Source organism: Hakea prostrata, chromosome 8, assembly GCF_041222555.1.
Source record: "Hakea prostrata isolate BN-2017 chromosome 8, UWA_Hpros_2, whole genome shotgun sequence".
NCBI classification, from domain to species: Eukaryota; Viridiplantae; Streptophyta; class Magnoliopsida; order Proteales; family Proteaceae; genus Hakea; species Hakea prostrata.
Window position 1 is genome coordinate 44,436,537 of NC_142607.1, and position 20,310 is coordinate 44,456,846.

The following is a 20,310-nucleotide window of genomic DNA, read 5'->3' on the forward strand; positions in this document are numbered from 1 at the left end:
GTAATTCGGAATGCACTTCGATTTAATTTTCATGCTTCAAACAATGAGGCAGAATATGAAGCTCTAATTGCAGGCTTGCGATTGGCGAGATCCCTCAATGTACAAAGCATTGAAGTAAGAAGTGATTCTGAGCTGGTGGTCAGCCAAGTTACAGGAGTGTATGATGTGAAGGATGGTCGGATGATCAGCTATCTTAAGAAGGTGTTGGAATGTAAAGGATGGTTTTCACAATTCTCGATCATGAGAATATCCCGAAATCAAAACAATGAGGCAGATTCTCTAGCGAAATTAGCATCTGCAAAGTTTACTTCTTTACCACAGGCTGTATATATTGAGGAGCTGGATATCCCAGCATATACAGAGCCAGAGATAATGGAAATTGATGCAGAAATATCTTGGATGGATCCTATTATACAGTATCTTAAAGAGGGTATTCTTCCTGAGGATAGAGAAAAGGCCAAAACTGTGAAAAGAAAAGCTGCCAAGTTTATTCTCAAGAATGAACTATTATATAAAAGAACAGTTTCTGGACCACTTTTGAAATGTTTGGGACCATCTGATGCACAATATGCTCTGGCAGAGGTCCATGAAGGAATCTATGGAAGTCATCTAAGCGGGAAGGCTTTGGCTTATAAAGTTCTAAGACAAGGATTCTATTGGCCACGCATGCAGTCTAAAGCAATGGAGTATGTAAGGAGATGTCATCAACGTCAAATTCATGCACCAATTCAGAGCTAGCCGGCGGAACAACTAACATCAATTCTCAATCCCATTCCATTTGCAATGTGGGGGATGGATCTACTTGGTCCATTTCCTGTTACTACTGGAAGGAAAGAAATTTGTGGTGGCTGCAATTGATTACTTCACAAAATGGGTGGAAGCAAAAGCTTTGGCCACGACCACCACAAATCAAATTGAAAAGTTTTTCAGAAACAATGTTATATTTAGATATGGTCTGCCGAAGATTTTACTGACGGATCATGGAACTCAATTTGACAATGAAAGATTCAATGAATTCTGTGCAGATTATCACATCGAATGCAAGAACTCCTCTGTAGCATATCCTCAATGCAATGGTCAAATCGAAGTAACCAAAAGAACACTTCTACAACGAATAAAGAGGAGGTTGGATGAGGCAAACAGCTTATGGATCGATGAATTACCTCACGTACTGTGGGCGTATAAGACTACAGTCAGGACACCAACAGGAGAAACGCCTTTTAGGCTAGCATATGGGTCTGAGGCATTGGCTCGAGTGGAGGTTATGGTGGGATCAGACAGATCGGAAAGGTTTGATCCAATGACTAATGAAGAAGGGTTGAGGGCAAATCTTGAATTTTTAGATAAAGTCAGAGAAAGAGCTTTATATCGCAATATAGAATACCAAAGGAGAACAGCAGCGTATTATAACGCTCGCGTCAAACCTAAATCTTTTAGAGTGGGAGATTTGGTCTTGAGAAAGAAATCAGCATCAGATCCAAGGAATTGTGGAAAGGTTTCTGCAAACTGGGAAGGACCATATGTGGTGACAAAATCTGTAAGCAGAAATACATATTGGCTTAAGGATGCTAATGGGAGCTGTTTGAAACGACCGTGGAATGTAATTCATCTCAAGAAGTATTATCAATAGAAAGGAAACAGGATTTTCTGGTATTCTTGAAGAAATCATTTTATTAATCGTTGTCATCAAAAGATTCTTCTTCATTTAGTTCTTGGTGGACCAAGTCTTCGATCATGCCTTTCAACGCTGATCCAGGGTCATTTCCTTCCGAGGGTGATCCCGACTTTCCGAAGTCAGGCTCAAGTAGCCAGCCTTCCGAGGCAGCCTTTCGAGGTCTGATCATGCCTTTTAACGCTGATCCAGGGTCATTTCCTTCCGAGGGTGATCCCGACTTTCCGAAATCAGGCTCAAGTAGCCAGCCTTCCGAGGCCTGATTATGCTAGCTGAACACGGATCATTCCTTCCGAGGGTGGTCCCGACTTTTTGTAAGTCAGGCTCAAATAGCCAGCCTTCCGAGGCCTGGTCATGCTTTCCGAAGCTGATCACGGATCATTTCTTCCGAGGGTGGTCCCGACTTTTCGTAAGTCAGGCTCAAATAGCCAGCCTTCCGAGGCTTGGTCATGCTTTCCGAAGCTGATCACGGATCATTCCTTCCAAGGGTGGTCCCGACTTTACGTAAGTCAGGCTCAAGTAGCTAGCCTTCCGAGGCCTGGTCATGCTAGCTTAATCATGAATCATTCCTTCCGAGGATGGTCCCGACTTTACGTAAGTCAGGCTCAAGTAGCCAGCTTTCCAAGGCAGCCTTTTGATTGAGAGTAAAGGAGCTGATCAATAAAATTTCTCACAAAGCATATTATATTGAAGATTCTAATCAAAGTTGCTAAAACTCTATTCAACTATTGTCTACGGACAGAAAGTTTTTGATCAACTATTAAGGCTCTTGTCAGCTGTTTTCTCCAAAGACTTCTGATCAACTATTGAGGCTCTCATCAGTTTTCTCTGAAGGCATCTGATCAGTTATTAAGGCCTTCGTCAACTATATTCTCCTCAGAAATATTTCGTTGGAAGCTAACTAAGGGTATAGATTTGGTCAGAAGGGTATATTTAATCAGATATACAACAGCCTAAGGATGGTGGTCATTTAATGTCTATGGTCAACATTATAAAGAATTTCTTCAAAGTATTATTTTATCAAAACCACAAGGAACAAAAGAGAAGAAAAGGAAATTCTATTGATATGAAAGATTGACAAAGTTGGTTAACAACAAGGTAAATTGAAAAGCAAAAGAGAATGTTTTCTTAAATTTTTAACTTGCAGGTGGATCATCATCTGCAGCAACTTCTTTATCATCTTGAGAGGGTGAGTCATCATCATCATCTAGATCGCTGGCAGAGTGATTATTGCCAGAACTGGAAGACTCATTGTTGTCATCATCATTATCATCCTTTGATGAACTATCTGAGTTCGGGTGTTTCAAATTCCTGAGATCAAAGAATTTTCTGGATGGGAGAAATTCTGGGGGCAGCAGCTTGAAATCTATGTTGGGGTGAATCTTGAGGATTTCCGAGAAGATTTGGTCGAGCAGGTCCTTTACCATACTCTTGTAAAATCCAAAGAAAGCTGGGTTATCTCCAACTTCCTTTATAGATGAGGTAACTAAACTGAGGACAATTTGATTTTCATGTTGTATTCTTTTCTTTTCTAACTCAAATCGTCTCCTTTCTGTTTCCATATCTTCAAGCATAAAAGCTTTGTCTTTCAGAGTGTCATCTAAAAGAGCATGTAAACTTTCTTTCTCCTGTGAAATCAAACTCAAGGAAACTTTAAGATTATCTTTTTCTGTTGCAACCTTGCAGAGTCTCAATCCCAAACTATCATTTTGACTTTCCAAAGTAGACTTTTCTTGCAAAATTGAGTTAAAGGCTTTAACATGATATTCCAGAGCCAACTCCAAATTTGCATTCAGTTTTTCAATCTTTTTGAACTTTTCCAGAAGTTCATTCTTCTCTTTCTCAACATCTTTTGACCAGGCAAAGGCTCTGGTTAACTTTTCTTTGAAATCTTCTCTCTCAGCAGTAACAATTCTGGCCCTTTCAAGGGCATTATCCTTTGACATCTCGAGCTGAAGAAGCTCATCCTTATGTTTCAAAACAGCATCCCTTAACATGGAAACCTCTTCCTGCAAATCAGTGCATAAATCAGAGCAGAGTTGATAGTCAGTTTGCATATCATCTAGGTCATTGATCAAATCTATTTCTCTGAATTCAGCGGCTGTCAATTTTCTCTCAGAAGAGTTCAAACTTTTTCGAAGTTCTTGTACCTCATTAACCAGTTCAAAATTCCTCTTAATCATACTGTCATTTTCTTGAGATAAAGTTTTTTCTCTTTCCAGTACTTCAGAAAAAGCATTGAAAGCAGCTCCAAAACATCTGTAGGTTAATTAATAAAGACCAAACAGAATAAATAAATAAAATCAATAATAAATCAGTTTTAATGAAAAAATAGAGATTTGTTCCTTACCCCCATCCATGATAGTAAAGTTCAGGGTCAGACATTTGAGCTATTTCTCTCTTGTCACGAGGAATCCTGCCCTTGGTTCCCCATTCTCTGGCAACCTCCCAATTATGGCTGGCTGTATGGTTCTCTTTCAAAAGCCATTCAGGGTTGAAAGGGTTTCCCGAATCAGCAACACTCTGGGTGTCATCTGGTTGACCAGGGACTGGTTGGAGATCGGCAATTTCAATCATATTTTGGGGATCTACATTCACCGCAGCATCATTTGAATCGACCTGCATAACAAAATCCTCGGCCACAATATTTTCTTGATCTTCAAGACCAATCTGGGGATCAACTACTATATGGGCTTCTTGGGGAGCAACTTCAGGGATTTCTTCAGGAGGGGGAACATTTTGGTTGTTTTCTTCAGGAGCAGGGGCTATATTGATGTCTGGAATGACATCATCCATAACAGGATTTGATAAAGGAAAGGCAAAAGCAGAAGCATGAATGAGTATATCTTTAGCGATTTTCTTCAGATGATCAAGAGGGTAGTCAAAAATTTCCTTACCTTGACCTTCATCCTCAACCATCTTTTCTGGGAGAATTGAAGTGTCATGGGGTAACTCAGCTGACATGTTTGGTAGTATGTGTTCTATGTTTTCTTCAACATTAGCTTCAATGGCAGTAGGGATTTCTTTTGGAGGATTGTTTTCCTCAGTGGGGGCTTCAATGGGACCAGAATTGGATTCTTTTCTCTTCTTTTTCTTGGAACCAGATAACCCCTGACCAGAAGCTGGACCTGTAGACCGAAGTCTACATCTCAGGGTGTTGGAAGTTCTGGAAGTCCTCATCTTGGGACCAGGAGTTTTACTGGCTATAGTCTTCACAATTTGAACATCAAGGTTTTCTCTGACGGAACTTTCGACGCCCTGGTCAACTTTCTCTTGACCGGGGGAAGATTCCTTCTCAGTAGACTTTCTTTTTGAGGAACGGAGGGCAATGTGCTTTATTTTCTTGGTGGGTTTGACAAGCTTGGAATCAGATTTTTCTTCTTCTAAGACAACTCTTCGAAGTTCAGCGATACTGGGAATTGGATGAGCAATAGTTTCTGTATATGCATAAAATGAAGATGAGGTTTAAAGGAAAAGTAACGGTAAAAGGAGGAAAGGTATATCATTGTTATTATCCTTACCTGGGAAGAGACCGTGATTGACTAGGCCTGTGTCTGTTTTTAGGTCAGCCGCGTCAATTGGAGTTCCAGCAGGAATCAAACCCCAAGTCTCTTGGTCATATTCATTGAGTTCTGGACGCTTATTCAAAGGAAATAGCGAGTTCAAGGAATGTAAACACCATCGGGAGCGGAAATTTGGATTTGGAATAGCACAGAAAAAATATTTTTCTCGCCATTGTTTGTTATCATGAGGAATGGAAGAGTCAATGAAAATCTGGGATTCTTTACGTAGTTCATTCACAATACAGGTTCTTAAAAAGATCAACGGAGGGGGTGCGATTCATTCTAAGAATGAAGGCGAAAAAGCAGTAAACCAACCTCCAACTATTTGGAGTGAGTTGGGAAGGACAAACATGATAATAATCCAGCAAAGACTGAACTATAGGGATTAAAGGAATTCTGAAACCTGAATCGAGACGGTCGAGATAAATGGTGATGACTCCTGGATCAACGCTATAAGGACGGTCAAAAGGTTCGGGAACCCATATTCTGGCATCTGAGGGGAAATGATAATTTTCCAAATAAGAAGCCAGGTGAGACTTCTTTACCTTGGTAGGATACCACTCAGGGCCTGCATATTTTGGGTCCATCTTCTCCTTGGACATGTCTACAGGCGTATAAGCAACGATGGCTTCGTCGTGAGCGTACGGAGAGGGTTTCCAGTCTGAAGGATTCTGATGGGAAGAAGAGGCACCAGACATATCTTTCAGTCATTCGATGCTTGGAGGAATAATGGACTGTGTGGAGGTACTGGGTGCTGAGGGGTTGGAAGCAGGATCCATGGTGGAAACGGGAAAGGAAGAAGAAGAAAATTGGAAGGATGAAACTTGAAGAGAAGTGATAGAAAATGGCGGATGAGTATAGTTGATATTCTCGAAAATGGAGGGCAGAGTACGGAGGAGAGCAGGTGACAGTTGACAGATAAATATATAAAGAATGAAGAGAGGCAAAAGGAGGTTTCTTGGAAAATGGGGGGAAATACATGATGTTCTAAGATCAATGGTCATTACTTTTCATAACCGACGCGTGGAATCAATCGGTGGATTTAGGGGAATTGCGGTTGAGAATACGAGGATGATGTATGAAAGGTAAGGGAGGACATGATGACTGTACGTGGGGAAGAGACAAAATTTATGATCAAACGGCGCGAGAGGAGATAACGTTAAGGAAGCTGAACAATTATATTTAAGAATTTGTGAAAAGCCTGACAAGAAGGAGATTTCAGCTGGTTTACATGATGATTTGGGGGCTGAGCACAGAGATGTAATAATCACGCAAGATGGTTTGACTATTACAAAAGTTATGATTTTATAAGGGGGGAGAGCCATAGATCAACTTTCAAGTTAATGATGATATGATGACCTGGCGTCATAGTTTTTTGGAAATCATAAAGTACCTTGCGAAAAGACATAAAAGCTGAAGAGGGTATGCTGGATGATTTTGATAGAAAAGTTCAAACCTCCTGACCAGATTCATACAAGATCAACCTGATCAGCAGGCTTGGGGGCTTGTGTTGTGACTAAAATATCCACTTCCGGTTTATACCGGTCTAACCAGGTTCAACCGGATTCAATTGATGAGATGAAAGAATCTATGGGTCTGTTCAAGATTATAAAGAAAGGATGATCAGCACCATCCAATCAAAAACGATGATCCGACGGTCATGATTGAAAGTATTACGAGCGGGAAAGTTTATATAAAAGGGAAAGGAGGATTCGTAAGGAGGTAAGTCTCTAAGATCAACCTGAACACTGATACTCCCTGATTTTACTCCATTAAAACACCTTAGAAGCTTTTTCGAGCTCTGAAGCATCGTCTTCACCATTCTGACTAGACCGTCGGAGACGCGACGCCAATCAAGACGATTGGCTCCGTTACTCACTGGTGTTCTATTGTTCAGGAGCGAGAGGTTGATTGACTGAAGAGCAAACTAGATCGATCTAGATCTGAGGAGTTCGGTGCGAAGGTGGCGGTTCGTGACTATTGGCAATTTTAGCACCAACAAACTTGAACCTAGAAAATAACTGCATGACCCTCCAAAAATTCATTCAAGATAACCTTTTCGAAGAAACCTGTGAAATCCTCCATACTAAGGAACCTTAACTTCACCTAAAACTCTTAAATCTTTTTATAAGCACTTAAAACCATCATACTAGTGCTAATCACCCTAAAAAAACATAGAGAACACCCAAAATCTTCTATGGAACCTTCAATTCACTACAATTCACACACTCTTAGTACACTGCATTTTGGTTGCCAACAATGACAACACATGCAATTTCAGCCAGTGGATCAACAATTCCCACAGCCCATATAAACAGTTCCATCCAACTCCAACCCACAACCTTTACAAACCGGAAGTGGATAATTTATTATCCTATTAGAAATGGATTCTAGTCGTTTTACCTCCTAGTCACGGATCTTGTGTACTTTCACTGGGTGCACATCATAATATACAATACAAATGGCTCCATTGAATGACTTAAGGCCCAGCTAGTTGCAAAAATGTATATGTGTGGATTATTGATAAAAAAAAGATTCTCCTGCGACCAATTTAAATATTGTTTGTGTGCTCATCTCTATTGCTTTGAATTTAGATTGACCCCCTTATCAAAGGACATAAAAATGTCCAATGGTGATTTTGATGAGGAAGTGTATGTAGTGAACCTCCAAATTATGCTTCTTAGGAAGAGAATTCTACTTGTTTGCAACTTGCAGAAGACCATCTATAGTTTAAAAGACTTGCAGCCTAGTTAGATAAGTTCAGTCCTATAGCAACTCTTGTTTATTTCACAATATTATTCTAATCATTCAGTGCTTGTTTCATGCTGAAGATCTAAGGTAGCCAACTATAAAGTACATCTTCTAGTATTGATGTCCATCCCCAAAATTCTTCTTCTAAACCTTCTAGTCTCAGACCCTAATTTCCCCTTTTCTAATTTCGTTTTTGGAAACCTTGATTCCCAAGAACATACCCACAGCCCATATAAACCGTTTGGATCCATCCAAATCCAACCCACAGCCTGTACAAACTGGAAGTGGATACTTTATTATCCTATAAGAAATGGATTCTAGTAGCTTTACCTCCTGGTGAAGGATCTTGTATTCTTTCACTGGTGCACACTATAAAGTACAATGCAGATGGCTCCATTGAATGACTCAAAGCCTGATTAATTGCAGAAGTGAATATGTGTGGATTATTGATACTTTTTTCTCCTGTGGCCAATTTATATAGTGTTTTTGTGCTCATCTCTATTGCGTTGAACATAGATTGACCCCCTTAAAATGGACATAAAAATATCAAATGGCAATCTTGATGAGGGAGTATGTGTAGTGAAACCTCCAAATTATGATTATGAGGGGGCAGAATTCTACTTGTTTGCAACTTACAGAAGGCCATCCATAGTTTAAAGCAGTTACTTAGAGCCTAGTTAGATAAGTTCGGTTCTATACCGACTCTTGTTTATTTCACAATGTTATTCTAATCATTCAGTGCTTGTTTCATGCTGAAGATCTAGGATAGCTATCTGGTATCATAAAAACTAGAGATAATGCATCAAGAATTACATAAGTGAAGGCCTACTGCATCAGCACATGTAGATGAAAGACTAAGGTATTCTTTGGTATTTCCTTGGCATTGAAGAACTACGGAGTAAAAAGGGAATTAGTTTGTCACAAAAGAAGTAAATGTTAACGAAAATAAACTTTAATCAACCAAAACAGTGCAATAACAAGAAGAACTAAGAAGAAGAAAAAAGAAGAAGAGAAGAGAAGAAGAAAGAAGAAGAATTGATAGGAATCACTAAGCTTGCGATTCTAGCTTAGTACTCCTAGAATCGCAACCTCTTATTTATAGATATTAATAGTCTAGATTACAACTTGAGAAGCAAGCCATCTTGCCCTCTAAAAAAAGAAATAAAAAGTACAACTTATGGATAGAATTTTCTAGTAAAACTAACTCCTAAAATCTGTCCAAAATAGAAAGTTCCAAAAAAGGAAAGTTCTGAAATTAGTAATTAATAGAAGATAGAAACTATGCTTTCTAGAAACTACCAAAATTTGTGTAGCAAGATTCCTACATTAGGAATAGTAGCATATCTAAAAATGAAACAAGGAATAATGGCATAACACTATTCACATGAACAGTAATAGCCCAAACTTCAGCACTCTCCCTTAAGCTGGAGTATACACAAAGAAAACTTCAGCTTGCACAATAAGAATAAACTTGAAAGGTAGCTCCAATCTTGAATCGTGTAGCAATAGCAGACGTTGATATACACCGAGAAAACTTCACCCAGGAGATAAACACACCAACTAAAAAAACTTTAACTCTTCATGTCGAACAAACCACCAATAATGAGAACAATCGACAATGTTGAAGATGAACAAAGTCCACAAGTCTAGTAGGATCAAAGACACTATTCTCATAATGCCGGTAATAAGGAGAAATATCCACACTAAATCTTCAAAATTGTAACTCCAAAGTCCATATAAATGCTTCACAAGAAGGCAAGTAGTAGGTAAAAGACAATATTGATTATTGTGGACCAAATAGGTAGGTAAAAGACAGTATAGGTTACTGTGGACCAAGTAGGTAAGGTAGTATGGGTTACTAATGACCAAGTAGGTAGGTAAAAGACAGAATGGGTTATTGCGGACCAAGTAGGTAAGGTAAAAAACAATATGGGTTACTGTGGACCAAGTAGGTAAGGTAAAAAGACAATATAGGTTACTATGGACTAAGTAGGTAAGGTAGTATGGGTTACTACGGATCAAGTAGTTAGGTAAAGGACAACATAGGTAAAGTTAGCTAATGATATTGTTGTGGAAGGCCATAATTTGAGGACAAAGATCTTCACAAATAATATCCATCAACACATCTTGAGTAGATATATAATAAGGTACCATTCTCTCCCTCACGTGTAGTATTACATGTGGACATTAATGACAACCAATATCCAATATCCAGTTTAAAAAGATCCAAAAAAATATAGTTTTCAAGTTCTCCTTATGGTAGGAAATGTTGTAATGTGGTAAATATATAGTATCAATGGTAAATATAGTCTAATGGCAAGGAGTTATGGTATAGATGGGATTTAATAAAAAGCAAAATATGGACGAGGAGGGAGAGGCATAGGTTCAACTATGGATAATCAAGAATAATAAAAAAGCAAAATATGTGTAGTACCAAAGGTGGGTAGAAAAAAAATTGTTAGAAACTGTTGAAGTATATGTAAATTTGGTAGTTTTACTGTTCACGTGAACAATATTATGCTATTGTTTTTATTATATTTTCTATTTTTAATGTGGGAGTCTTGCTACATAAGTTTTGAGAGTTTTTAGAAAGTATAGTTTCTATTTTGGTGGTAGTTTCTATTTTCAGAACTTTCTATTTTAGGAGTTAGGAAGTTACTAAAGCTGTAATATTTTGTTTCCTTTTTCTAGAGGACAATTACTTGTCTCTCAAGTTGTATTAGATTCATTAGAAGCTATAAATAAAAGTGCTCTGTGATTCTAGACTTTTAAGCAAGAATCACAAGCCTCTTCTACTAGTTCTTCATCTCTCTTCTCTTCTTCTTCTTCTCTCTTTTCTTTGTTCAAGTTCAGCAGCTGTTTTGCTTATTTAATGCTTGTTTTCTAACATGGCATCAGAGCAAGTTTAATCATAGGGACTGTTTTCTCTCTCTTGGCTGCCCAGTTTTTTTCCTTTTTCTTATCTAGGGTAGCCCCAACCTTCGCTGCAGTAATTGTGCATGGCTGTCCTTCTTCTTTGACTTTTGAAGCACCAAGTATCTATGTATTAATACTGCAAAAAGGCCCCAAGCTTTCTGGGGATATGTCTACCTATTTGATTCAACTGAGGTTGCTACTACCCTGTTTTTTGTACAAATCTGAAGTTCAATCTGCACTATACTTGTGTCTTGGGATTCCTCTTGATTCTTGCGAAAATATGCCCATAATTCGGATTGCAAGACCTAAGTATTGTCTTCCATTGTTTGCGCTATAAGTTCTGCTGCAAGTCGTATACTAGTACCCCTGTTTCATTGAATTTTTATGTTCTGAAAAATTCTGCTGCTACCGTCCTGCTTTACTCCTACTTCCGTTGTTTATTTTAGAATCAAGTTTAGCCTTCTTTTTATCTAATACTTCTACAAAGATCTAAAGAACTACTTTTCCTTCATATCAAGATCTGTTAGAGTTTTACATCTAGCAGAAGTTTGTTGCTATGGTCCAAGATCTGATATTATCTGCTACTGCAACTACTGTTATTGCACTTCTTCTGAGTGGATTGATGCAGCGACTACTGCAATTTTGAGATTCCAAGCTGGTTCAGTAATTTTCTTTTGATCTAATTTGCTCCTACCCTATTAAAGGGTTAGTGGTTGTCTAGAATTTTTTCCCCCCCTTGGTGAACAAGACTTTGTCCTATGAGACGATTTTCTGCTGCTTGATCAGCTTTATTGGTGAATAATACACTGCTCTGTGGCTACTACTTTTCCTTCTTGGGTTTCTTTTGTGCTCATACTTTTAAGATGTTTGTCACTGGTCATCATTAATTGTCCACGTGTAATGCTACACGTGAGGGGGAGAATGGTACCTTATTCTATATCTACTCAAGATGTGCTGATGGATATTATTAGTGAAGATCTTTGCCCTCAACTTATGGCATTCTACAACAATATCATTACCTATCTTTACCTATATTGCCCTTTTACCTACCTACTTGATCTGTAGTTACCCATACTACCTTACCTACTTGGTCCGCAGTAACCCATACTGTCTTTTACCTTACCTACTTGGTCCGCAGTAACTCATACTGTTTTCTACCTTACCTACTTGGTTCGCAGTAACCCATACTGTCTTTTACCTTACCTACTTGGTCCGCAGTAACCCATACTGTTTTTTTTACCTTACCTACTTGGTTCGCAGTAACCCATACTGTCCTTTACCTTACCTACTTGGTCACAGTAACTCATACTGTCCTTTACCTACCTACTTGGTCCGTAGTATCCTTTACTACGTTACCAACTTGGTCCACAGTAATCAATATTGTCTTTTACCTACCCATACTTTACCTGTTACTTGCCTTCTTGTGAAGCATTTATATTAACTTTGGAGTTACAATTTTGAAGATTTAGTGTGGATATTTCTCCCTACTACCGGCATTATATGGATAGTGTCTTTGATCCTGCTATACTTATGGACTTTGTTCGTCTTCAACATTGTCGATTGTTCTCAATATTGGATGGTTCTATTGCAATGAAGAATTAAAGTTTTTTTTAAGTCGGTGTTGATTATCTCTTGGGTGAAGTTTTCTCAGTGTTTATCGACATTTGCCATTGCTACACGATTCAAGATTGGTGCTACTTTTCAAGTTTATTTTTATTGTGCAAGCTGAAGTTTTCTATGTGTACACTCCAGCTTGAGGGGGAGTGTTGAAGTATATGTAAATTTGGTAGTTTTACTGTTCACGTGAACAGTATTATGTTATTGTTTTTATTATATTTTCTATTTTTAATGTGGGAGTCTTGCTACATAAGTTTTGAGAGTTTTTAGAAAGTATAGTTTCTATTTTGGTGGTAGTTTCTATTTTCAGAACTTTCTATTTTAGGAGTTAGGAAGTTACTAAAGCTGTAATATTTTGTTTCCTTTTTCTAGAGGACAATTACTTACTTTTAAGCAAGAATCACAAGCCTCTTCTACTAGTTCTTCATCTCTCTTATCTTCTTCTTCTTCTCTCTTTTCTTTGTTCAAGTTCAGCAGCTGTTTTGATTATTTAATGCTTGTTTTCTAACAGAAACAATAGTAGTCAATGGAGCAGAATCTAGCTGATGCTAAATTCAGGTCTAAAATGTTGAAAAAATCTTAGAAGAAACAGAGTAGGTACAAGTCTTTATGGAAAAAAAAACTTGCAAAAAATTAATTCCACCCAAGAAATAGGGAAACAGTCGTCCAGAGATTCGCATAAAACATTGTATAGCATCGTAGGTTATAAACTAGTAGTTGAGATGCAAACACAACCATATAGGTAAATCACAGCCCTTATCATAGAAAAAAGAAACAGCTGCCCAGGGATTAAATACTAGGAAGATCAAACCTTAGAGAAGACCCAAAAAAAAGCTTGTGTAGGAACCATCATGTAAAGGATTGCAAACTGAAACATACAGCCAATCTTCATCTGGATTCCTTGGGTTGTTAGTAGCATGGATAGGTATTATTTGAGTCCTTCATAAGTCATCAAACAAGAAAACCATATAAACCAGTAGCCATACCAAATAAATCTTCAGAAACCAGCAAAAGATCCCCCGATCTGCAGTATAAACTCATGAACCAGCAGCCCAAAACTTGAAGAAGAATCATAAAATAAATTGTATAGAGTGCATAACAGAATAGGGTAGAACAAAAAACTGATCTAAGTAGCGCATTATTTACAACAGCTCTGCAACACATAATTGAATAGGTGTTTGCCGAGCAAAACAGATCTGCAGAAGGACGTAAAACTGTAGAAAATAATAGATCAAATCAATCAAATTATGAGATAAGTAAGAGGTAAGTAATAGAATAGATCAGTTTATATATTCATCTAATCTAACTATAAAATAAATACAGCAGTAGGTGGTTGTGCACCAAAGAGAGGAACACTGAAAGAGAACTTCAGAAGAGAATACTTGAGAACAACACTGTTTTGATTAAAAAAGCTCTAATACCATGTTAGAAAATAAACTTTCATCAACCAAAACAGTGCAATAACAAGAAGAATTAAGAAGAAGAAAAAAGAATAAGAGAAGAGAAGAAGAAAGAAGAAGAATTGATAGGAATCACATAAGCCTGCGATTCTAGCTTAGTACTCCTAGAATCGCAGCCTCTTATTTATAGATATTAATAGTCTAGATTACAATTTGAGAAGCAAGACATCTTGCCCTCTAAAAAAGGAAATAAAAAGTACAACTTATGGACATAATTTTCTAGTAAAACTAACTCCTAAAATCAGTCTAAAATAGAAAGTACTGAAAAGGGAAAGTTCTGAATATGTAACTAATAGAAAATGTAAACTATGCTTTCTAGAAACTACCAAAACTTGTGTAGCAAGATTCCTACACTAGAAAGAGTAGCATATCTAAAAAGGAAACAAGGAATAATGGCATAACACTGCTCACGAACAGTAACAACCCAAACTTCAACAGTTAACATATTGCTGAGATAGGTTAGCTTGTCTTTAAACCAGTTGATACTCCTATGATCCCTCCAGAAATTTGGCACTGCTGATGGTGAAGATTTTGATGATGTGCATGATGTATTTACATGGAAACTGATTTATTTGACAGTTACTTGGCTTGAGATATCATTTTCAGTTGGGTTATAGTCAATTTACAGTCATCTAAAAACAACCAATGGGATCTCATTTCAGCTTGTCAAACCTTGAAGTATCTGAAGAGGGTTCCAAGAAAAGAGCTCATTTATTGATCTCATCAGAATATTTATCTGGTTGGGTAGTCTGATGCTGAGTAGACCGGGTCTGATGCCGACAAGAGATGTAAGAGATGTTGTATATTTACTGGCAATAATCTAGTCACGTGGTGCAGCAAGAAGCAGACCGCTAAGCATAATGCTAGTATTGATGCCAAACACCACTGCTAAGTTTCCCTCTTCAAAAGTAGAGGTTTTCCCATTCCCACATCCTATAAAGATGTATTGTGACAACCAAGTTGCTATCTACATGCCAGCAACCTTCCATTAAATGAGAGAACAAAGCATATCGACATTGACAGTCATCTTTTGTGGTTTTGTGAAGAAGCTGATTGTCACACCTATTTTTCCTCTGCTGATCAGCTTGGTGATAAGTTTACCATGTCCCTGTTTGGCCTGCTTTCTAGAAGAATTTGTTTCAAGCTGAGCTTGAATGACCTATATGCTCCAGTTTGAAAGGGAAGTGTTGAAGTTACCTTAGATAAGTTCTAAGGGCTTCATAATTCAAAAACTGTGGGTTACATATCTGTTGCCTGCATGTGTGGTCACATGACTTGTACATGTGGGATTGATTTTCAGTTAGTCTTCTAAAATAGGTTGCTTTTTACTAATATATATTGGAAAGAGGAAAGCTTGAGAAGCAGCGACTTCCTCTGATCCTGTTCAGTCTTTTACTTATATTTTTGTTGGTATATTAGGTCTGATATTGTCACAGAAATAACTGGAACATTAGTAATTTTTGGAAAATTAATTTTTACAGTATTGGTCTAGCACTATGGTAGATAACCCTTTTCAATGAGTATAAATCAGCAATAAGCCTATAACAATTCCCAATTTCCTCATCATATCAGGGAAACATAGTATGCAAAACGAATAGCTAACTTCCATGCAATTGTTTTGTATGTGGCTTTTACTATGATGATAGGAATTACCCTTCCACTCAAAGGAATTATCCATTGGATGGTGTTATTTGGATAGCAGGGATAAGAAAAGAAAGGACATTCACATTCCATTTGATCATAAATCAATTAACTCTTAATATAGAATCAGTTTGAAGTTTTCAAATGGAAAAGAGTTCTTGCCAGTGCAAACCATAATTATTGTGCAAGTGAGCAGTACCTGATACGGCCATCATGTGTCAAGTAAATATGGAATTCATTTCTAAGTCGATCAACCTGTTCAGGGTTTAAACCACTGTACCAGAACATCCCAACCTGCAGTATTATAAAACTACATGTTAAAATAGGAAGGATGCCCTCCACTAATCTTTATATTTAGGGTGGGTGGGAGAAAAATATAAAAATTTACTACAAATGTCGAAGTCCAGAAACTGGACCTGGTTGGTTATATGCTCCCAAGAGCAAGCAGATCCCAAATTTTCAAGATTATCACGTAGAGCAGCACGCATTTTCATAATGCGATCTAACATGACCTGGAAAAGACAGAGGAACTAAAGCCACACAGAACCTTGTAGCACCATTTAGGACCCATTTGTCCAGACACAAAACTTGCACTTAAAAAAATAGGTACAAAAATGTCAGAGAAGCCAGTAGCACGCAGGAAAAAAAGAAGAGGCTGTTAAGAGTAGTTTCCATGCTGCAGGCTATATGGACAAATTGGTCACCATAAAAAGCATACATACCAAAATGCATTTATAAAGGACAGAGAAGTTGAATTTTGGAAGTGGGATATTGACAATGAGTAGTAAGAGGTGAAACAATTACCTTCACCTCTTTAGCCCAGAGACTCTTTAAGCTTGGATCACCTAAGATGGTGGAGACCAGTAAAGCTCCATGAACAGGTGGGCTGCTGTACATTGCTCCAGCAATCTGCTGCAGCTGGCTTTCGACTGCTGCTGCTTGATTTTTATCCACACAAAGGAGACTACATTAAAATAAAATGGGAAAGAAATTAGAAAACGAATTGACAAGTTTATAAAAATACAAGACAACTGCACTGCAGTGACTGGTGGTGCTCTAATCTGCCTTCATGTAGATGACCTAAACTAGTAGGTAGTCGTAACTTGCAATCTGGACATTTTCTTTTAATCAATTGCTGCCATATTTCTGACCATTAAAAGGGTTGCTGTCTGTCAGTGGCTTTGTAAATTGTATTGACACATTAGTATAGACCACAAAGCCAGAAGATCTTCATGTGGTGCAGTTACTGATCCCTTTTGTACTCATGGGCTTCTAAATCAAAGGCGATCCAGCCATTTGACCTTCAATGGGCCTACAAGAATGGTCTTAAATTCCCACAGCTGCCATACACCAGCTTTTGAAACTGAATAGTCAATATATGATGAAAGTATGATATTCTAAGCTCATACACAAGTGTCGCTTACTGTGTGTCTTACAGCTTAAAAGGGAAGAAATTGCTGCCGTGCAAAGTTACTGCCTGCCGACTCTGAAATAAGAAAAAAAAAAGAATACCATCCAAGTTGATGCCAATGTGCTCTCATTGGCCCAAAGAACTAGTTTGATAACCCTCAGGATCCTAACCTGAAAAACCCTAATTGCAGGTCCGAGGACCCGAGCATCTAGTGGGAAGAAGTTGTGGGCCATCTGAATTGAAGCCCATGGTTTGGCATCATAACCCATGGACCTGGATGATGAAGAAGGTAGCACCCCTGCTTTGTTGGAAACCGGGAGAAGATCCAACAAGAATCCAGATGATTTTGGCAGGTGGATTTCCAGCTCATGCGTAATAGAGTTGGGAGATGCCACTAAACCAGGTAAGAGCCCTTAGAATGCTCCTTAGGCTTGCATCAGTGTTTTGAACCAACTAGGGAGCAAACCACCTTTGTACTGTAGAGTACCAAGTGGCGGTCACTCTAGGAGGTCGATTGACCAATCAATCGCTACCCTAGCTGGTCGACTGAACCTGTATAGGCAAAATTGTCTTTTTTGCCCTCGATACTCTTTTTAAGCTCTCTAAACCCTATTTTTTGTATTATTTTATTACAAAGGCAGCTGTGGACTTTAGAGAAGTTAGAGAGCAAGTGGGAGCGAGAAGAAGACCTCTTCTTGCGGAGATTTTCATGCATCATCATCGAATTTTAGATCTTGAAGTTAAATAGACTAACATACTCTCTTCCCTTGATTATTTTATAGTTTTAAGACTTGGGTTTCTTGAGAAACCTCTGCTAGAAGAAGATTTGATGGGGAAATAATTAATTACCATTGATCCCGATCATATTAGGCTATGAGAATAGATCTTGCATCTATTTTAATGGCGTATTCTTTCAAAGAAGGATCTCAGAGTCCAGATATGAATTTTAGATCAGAACTTCTTGTTTTTGAAGTTTGGGATGTTTGATCAGTGATTCAGAGTCGTGACTTATGCCTAGGCTCCCGAAACCTATTTGAAATGGGAAATAAGAGGTATGAAATTCGGGTCTGGAAAACTGCCAGAGAGACCTGGTGGTTGCTACAAGCGGTTGGTTGGAAGAATCAGCTGGCCCTATTTTTGAAGTGTGATTTGGTCAGATTGATTCTAAAACATGAATGTAATTATATGAACTTGTTTATAGGACCTACTGAGATCTATTAAGGTATTGGTTTTGGTGAAACCAACTCATATAGAAGGTTTTATAGATTAGTCAGATAAGGGAACAATTGCATTTATACTTGATCGTTTGATATGCTATCTTCTTTGTTAATCCAAGCATGTTCACATAACTTTAGTATGCTGTAACTTACTGTTTAAGCATGTTTACTTCGTGTATATGAATCATGATTACTTACTATTGTTCTTTCATTAGTCATCTGATATGGAATGTTGGAATGTGACTTTGACTTGGGGAAAACATGGGTTTGTAAACCTAACATCATACATCAGGGGTTGTGGTCAAGATCCATTGCCGTTGGTGCTTTTCGTGCCTCATATAGCTGCTGTTTTTGCATGTTAGGATGTCTAGATGCATGGTTAGGCTACCCATGTACATGCTACTACCCCTTCGTCATGAGAATTGAAGCTAAGTGGCCCGTGATAGCAGTCATGGTGGGAGATCTCGCGAGATATCTCATTTTTCACATAAGCAAGACAAGATGGAGGTCGAGAGCAGAGAGTTCGGATATCTCGCTATATATCGCCCTAGATCTCGTTGGAACTCTCAATTTTTGCCTTTTTTTGAGGATTTCGGTTGGATTTTCACGTATAACTACTCTTAGCACATCTACAACATTGAAGGAAGATCAATCATTCTCTGCTTGTCTTATAAACTTATGATTTAATGACTTATATAGAACTTCTAATGGTTGAATAATTTTATTATTCTATTCTTGAAAATTGAGATTGTGATATTCATATGGATGGAATTTTGATAACATTTAGGTTACTTGATGCATTTGATGCACTTGTTTTTCATTTATATGCCTTAAAGGTTCTATATTACATTTTGTATAACCTCGCATTCCCTAATCCTACAACATTTCAGTTTCACACTATGGGTAGACTTATAAATCATACATAGGGTTGTTTTCTGATAAATCCAAGGTCACCAATGTGTTCAAAAGATCTTAAATAAGCTAAATACCAAGTTTCAACCCAATTGGGACCCTAAAATCCACCGAGATGGGCCACCAAGTTGACGCCAAAAAATTGTATATCTCGACTGAGATGGTCGAGATCTCGGTTTTTCAAGGAGGCGAGATCTCGCTCGAGAGCGAGATCTTCTACCATGATAGTAGTAGGGCGCTGGTGGGCGTCCAATAGTCGGTAACCATCCCGTGAGGAGACCAAAGCCTATTAGTGTATCATTCATATGTTGAGAGTTGAGCTCATGGGCGTCCAACAATGGGTAACTATCATGTGAGGAGGCATGAGAAGCATTCACCTTATCATATGTGGATGACCATAGAGTTTCAAAGTGCTAAATCCAACAATCAGTACACCTCCTGTGAGGAATTAGCTAACTCCTAGATGGATAAGGATACTGGACCAAAAGGGAACTAGGGATGAGGAAAAGTATTTGGACCACATGTAGTATGTTACCTTTATGACCTAACATTCAGTTTGAATATCCCCGACACGCGCTAGACTCATACCAATGGTTGGGGTGAGAGAGTGTGGCCTTATATCCCTTAATTATGGTCGGATTGGACTTGTATCTCATACCTCAGTTGTGACACCCAAAAGTCGGTTGAATACCGTGAGGGGTCTGTGTGAGACTACCTAGAGGAGGTTGACGTTCATTTTAATGCATGTCTGCCTAGGTAGAGAATGACATGGTTAGCTTACTAACTACATACCTAGAATGTCACTGCATTCATTATATATCTACATTTCATACTATCCTGGTATATGTAGAATTTTTTACCTTATTTGAGTTCTGTGGAACTCACCCTTGTGGATTCTTTGTTTTCTTTAGATTACTTTGTAGGTCATGGGGGAACCTTTTTCCCGGAGAGTTTGATGCCAGTGGAATAGTGCGATGAACGAACAAGACAGGACTCTGAGGCACACAGAGACTCGTGCCCTTGTTTGGACTGATCCTACGGAGTCCAACCCTTTCGAGCATTGAAAGACTACTGTCGAGAGTGTGGTGGCACTAATTGGGTTGATGTATACACTTGTCTGCTTTATTAGGCGATACCGAAATGTATGAAC

The 20,310-nt window shown here is 38.3% G+C and overlaps 1 protein-coding gene across 3 annotated transcripts in view; it reads right to left on the reverse strand.

The window, feature by feature from the left end:
• LOC149008093 (aspartate aminotransferase, mitochondrial-like) overlaps positions 1 to 20,310 on the reverse strand; it is a 34,861-nt gene that overhangs the window by 7,580 nt on the left and 6,971 nt on the right. For all 3 annotated transcript variants that reach the window (XM_089165691.1, XM_089165690.1, XM_089165692.1), the window contains exons 7-9: positions 16,425 to 16,584; positions 16,037 to 16,132; positions 15,820 to 15,914 (exon numbers count right to left, since the gene is read on the reverse strand). In XM_089165691.1, coding sequence (XP_089021817.1) covers positions 15,820 to 15,914; positions 16,037 to 16,132; positions 16,425 to 16,584 — 351 coding nt within the window. The remainder of the gene's footprint in view (positions 1 to 15,819; positions 15,915 to 16,036; positions 16,133 to 16,424; positions 16,585 to 20,310) is intronic.